The 4,590-nt window shown below is 33.9% G+C and overlaps 1 protein-coding gene across 1 annotated transcript; it reads left to right on the forward strand.

Moving 5' to 3' along the window:
- The first annotated feature begins 365 nt into the window (after window positions 1-365).
- Window positions 366-3,789, forward strand: LOC147076972 (uncharacterized). Its single transcript, XM_085941480.1, has 3 exons — window positions 366-685; window positions 1,290-1,442; window positions 3,295-3,789. Exons 1-3 carry the CDS (start codon window positions 446-448, stop codon window positions 3,454-3,456), a joined length of 555 nt encoding a protein of 184 aa, XP_085797606.1. The 5' UTR covers window positions 366-445; the 3' UTR covers window positions 3,457-3,789.
- Window positions 3,790-4,590: the final 801 nt, after the last annotated feature.

Consider the following 4,590-nt stretch of genomic DNA (forward strand, 5'->3'; position numbering starts at 1 on the left):
AATAAAATGTTGTTGCGAATTTAGTAAATTTATTAAAACACGATGTTAAATAATTTAATGTCCACTGTATGTGAAGAAATTAATAATGCAATGTCGAATGAATTAGGTATGTAAGGTTTTTTGTGTTCTCACCCTACATTATATTTTTTCATATCAAAATAAATCTACATCCAATAATAATACACTCTTCGAGGATAATATTACCACAACGATATCACGGTATATATTCACAACTATTTAGTTATATAAAAGTCATATTTTAAACCATCCATTCATTGATAACATCGCGCCCGACGCTTTATACATCAATGGATCACCTGCATTAATAAATTAATACCGTTGGTTAGGTTTGTGATTTAGTCTATGGTCAACATAATATAATACTCAATGACAGATTAATGTGCTTATGCTTAGGGACATTAGCCAGTTTAAAAACGTAAAATAAATGGATATAAAACGCAAACCAGTTGAAGAGGAGGAAAGGAAGATGCCTAGTCTCATTTGGTTTGATCGCCCGACTAACCGTTCAATGGACATACAACGCGAACCATGTCACGCTGATTCTAGCACAGACGGAATCCCATCTCTGGTATGGTTTGATCCACCATCAAAGCCTTCAACAAACGAACAGAGACATACTTTTATCAAGCACGAAAATTCCGAAGACGTCAATTGCAGTTTTGAGGTTAGTTTTTGTGTTTGTCATACTTTTGAATGCATGGATGTCTGAGTTTGAGAACATTTGACATCATCAATAGAAAACAAGGATCTGACTTCCACTCAAACAGCTGCCACGATGATTTCAATGAAACTAGATCCTAAGTCTGGTTGCATCGAATAACGTCCTCATTTTCCGCTATAAACATTTTATAGGTCCTATTTTGTAAAATCGATTGACAATATTTTTGTCTGTTCATATGAGATTATCTGGTCCATATGAGAGTATCTGGCCTAAGAGAATAGGTAGGTAGGTACCTAATTTGTCGAAATCTACCAACATTGGCATGGGACGGGTCATTGCCGACACGACATTGCGTTTTGAGGTTAGTTTTATAACCATTGTGTTTGCCATACTTCTGCAGACATTAATGGCTGGGTCTTAGTGTATTGTGTTAGGTTCAGACATGTTATGTACATTGTCCCATGTTTGTAGCAGCTGGCTTTACGGAAATAAATGTGTGTGAATAGAATCAAAACATACGAGGCGCTTCAACATAACATGATAATCTACTGGTTAGATAAGACTGATTGACCATCTTTTGATACATATTATTTATTTTATTTTTAAGAACCTTTCGGCGGACGTGTCCCATATAAAACCTGAGCCCCATTTTGAAATGGTTGTCCTCAACGACGAGTTCTCTGAAGACGCAACGCAGCAGTTCTGTAATGAAAACCCTCAACCGGGAAGTTCTTACTCGGAGTGGAGACCAATCAATCAGGTAGATACCTCCTTTGTACTTTAAATGCTAACTTCAAAACATCTCTTTGTTGATTAATCTCTGTGAACTCAGAAATAATACTATAACCGAATTTATAAATACTATAACATACTATAACTGGCGACTATCGTGAGCCCAAAGTGTTTCCATGTGAAAAATAAATAGAAACCATCATATAGGTAAGTATTAATTACTTACTGGTGTCAGGATATGTCCAGATGTTTGTAATAACCTATTACTTACACTTGGAGGTGTCTTCAAAGTATGTATATTCAATAAAGTTGACTAAAACAAATATTTTATATGTAATTTGTGTTAATACGTCTTCTTTTCATTTAAGTCATTAATTTTAAATAAAAAAACTTAAGACAGTAAGTACTTCAGTAAAACGGAAAATAATTTTCAACTATAGGTGCGATGAAAATTTGGACTGGCTGGCAATCGGCGAGCGAAAGTCGAGCTGTGAACACGTCAATTTGTTTTTTGATGGCGACGGGGAATTAATTCTTAAATCGTGTAAAGATGACTAAAAACCGTTACCCATTTACTTGAAAAAGAAAACATGTCAATGAATAATTTATTATTATTATTGGTAATAAAACAATAAACATAACATTAAATGGACACATGTTGACTTTTTATGACAAATTATGTTTTGTTCTGCACGCGTCATTTCCACAATCTTCGCGTCGCGTAGTCACGGCCGTTTTAGACCGTGCTCCAGCTGAAGTATAGCCTTAAAGGTGTGTAACATTGTTTAATGAAAAATGAGTACCTATAGGTATTATTATGTTGTGATTTAATTAGGACCGCCTTATCCATAAGGCAGAAGGGGCAGAATTTCTAGGGTTATACCCATATTTAAATGAACAGTTTTACACCATATTATCTGCGTTGGTGCAGGAAAAAATACATAGGTATTTATATTATATGTATGCACTCTCGTCGCTATATGATTGGTTTGTCGATTATCCGTTTTTGTCTAAATCGACCTTTTAATGCAGAATGATTTTTTGTATCTAAATGGATCAGAACCATCCATTTCTTTAAATTGCATTGTAATGAATACAGCATTCATATGCTATAAAAACAACAATTTAAATAGCTCCATGTATTTAAATATAGAATAATAAAAAAACATTATCGTCTCCTGAACATTTGGCATTTGGTCTATTCGACAAACCAATCCTACAGCAACGCTATGTCAAACAAACTGTCACTAAATACCATTATACTCCGGTTGATCAAAACAGTGTAGGGCTGCGGTTTTAAAAGTACACCTTACCTGGCTAAAGAACAATGTTTTAAAAAATGTATACCAGCTAGCATTGTCAATAAATTGTTATTAAGAAACTAATTGGGTAACTACTTGAAAATTATTTATTTCTATACTTTAACAGACGACATAGCCACAATCACAAACACAATATTCACAGTGAAGTAGGGTGACGGTCATTACTGACCAATAAATTTCTCAATTCTTTCTATTCTTTCGTACATTGTCCCTAGTTTGCAGCAGTTGACTTTACGAAAATTAATATCTGTGAATAGTGTTATAAAATCGATAAACAAAACATACGCGAAGCTTCAGCATAACATGGCATAACATGGTGCAGGTTAGATAAGACTGAAACTTCGTCTGTAATGTGATACAGCTAAACTGATTAAATGGCATTGGCCCGGAATGTCGCTCGGTGAGTATAAAATCATTTTCTTAATGCAGTTGAGCACTTGCGGCCGCCATTGATAGCAGAAGAAAGATTCGAAGGAGACCTTCTGCAGAAGTGAAGTGACTCTGGCTGATCATATTGATGATAAAATTTCATATTATTAATAGTGTTGATATTTTCAGAAGCGTGAAAACAGTCCGATCAATATAAAGTCTGAGAATGACTATGAGGAAGTCTTCATCAAAGAAGAATTTGTTGACAGCATCAGCCAATTCAATGATGAGAATCCTCAACTTAAATTCTCTGATCCACAGGTACGTTCAATCATAAAGGTTGTTTCTTAAAGCTGGATAGAACTTGAAATTGTAAAAAATAATTGAACTTAACTTTTAATTATTTTTTTTCGAAAAATCGATACATTACATTTCAAAGTGATTTCGTGCATATATGGAACCGCAGCTATTTTTAAAGAGCCCACTCGCTTTTAATTTGGGCCACTTTTTTCGAGCACTGCTAGTGTATCACGAAAATCATAATAAAGCCAGCTTTCATGGCGTCAATTATTGCTTATTTATCAGCATATATCAGTGATTCTACGTTGTTCCATAAGATAGAATCCTGATATAAGTCATTCGACCTTTGCCACAGAAAACCTATGATTAAAAAAAAGTTAATTCATAAAAAACCTATATAAATCATAAAAACACAATCATATTTTTTATAAATGGAATTGAATATACCTAACCTATTATTTTTGTAGATTTCTAGTCAGCAATGTTCCACAGTACGTCTCAATGAACCACTAAAAATCATTAGAAAAGATGCAGTTGACAATAACCTGATAGCACATGCAACCAATAAAATTGAGAATCTAGACATAAGTCTACATAAGCAGAATGTGAAACAAGAAGTGCAGAAATTATACTTGCCAAAGGTTGTTCGAATTAAGTTGAGGAGAGTTACATATTTTCCACGCAACTTTATTTGCCAATATTGCTATGGAGTGTTTGAATCTGTAAATCGTCTAAATACTCACTACAATACATGTACAAAGTCTCAGCATTTTAAGTCACACAAGACGCATACTGGTGAAAAACTACATCAATGTGATATATGTTTTAAAAAATGCAAACAAAGTAGTCAGCTGAAGGTACATAAAATGACACATACTGGTGAAAAACCACAACAGTGTAATGTGTGTTTTAAAAAATTCATACAAAGTGGTCAGCTCAAACTACATAAAATGACACATACTGGCGAAAAACCACATCAGTGCGATGTGTGTTTTAAAAAATTCATAAGAAGTAATGAACTCAAACTACATAAAACGACACACACTGGTGAAAAACCACATCAGTGCGATGTGTGTTTTAAAAAATTCGTAAAAAATAATGAACTCAAACTACATAAAACGACACACACTGGTGAAAAACCACATCAGTGCGATGTGTGTTTTAAAAAATTCATGCGAAATGGTG

The sequence above is a fragment of the Rhyacophila brunnea genome, unplaced genomic scaffold (genome assembly GCF_057557595.1).
Source record: "Rhyacophila brunnea isolate RB1 unplaced genomic scaffold, BYU_Rbru_1.0 scaffold_13, whole genome shotgun sequence".
NCBI lineage: Eukaryota > Metazoa > Arthropoda > Insecta > Trichoptera > Rhyacophilidae > Rhyacophila > Rhyacophila brunnea.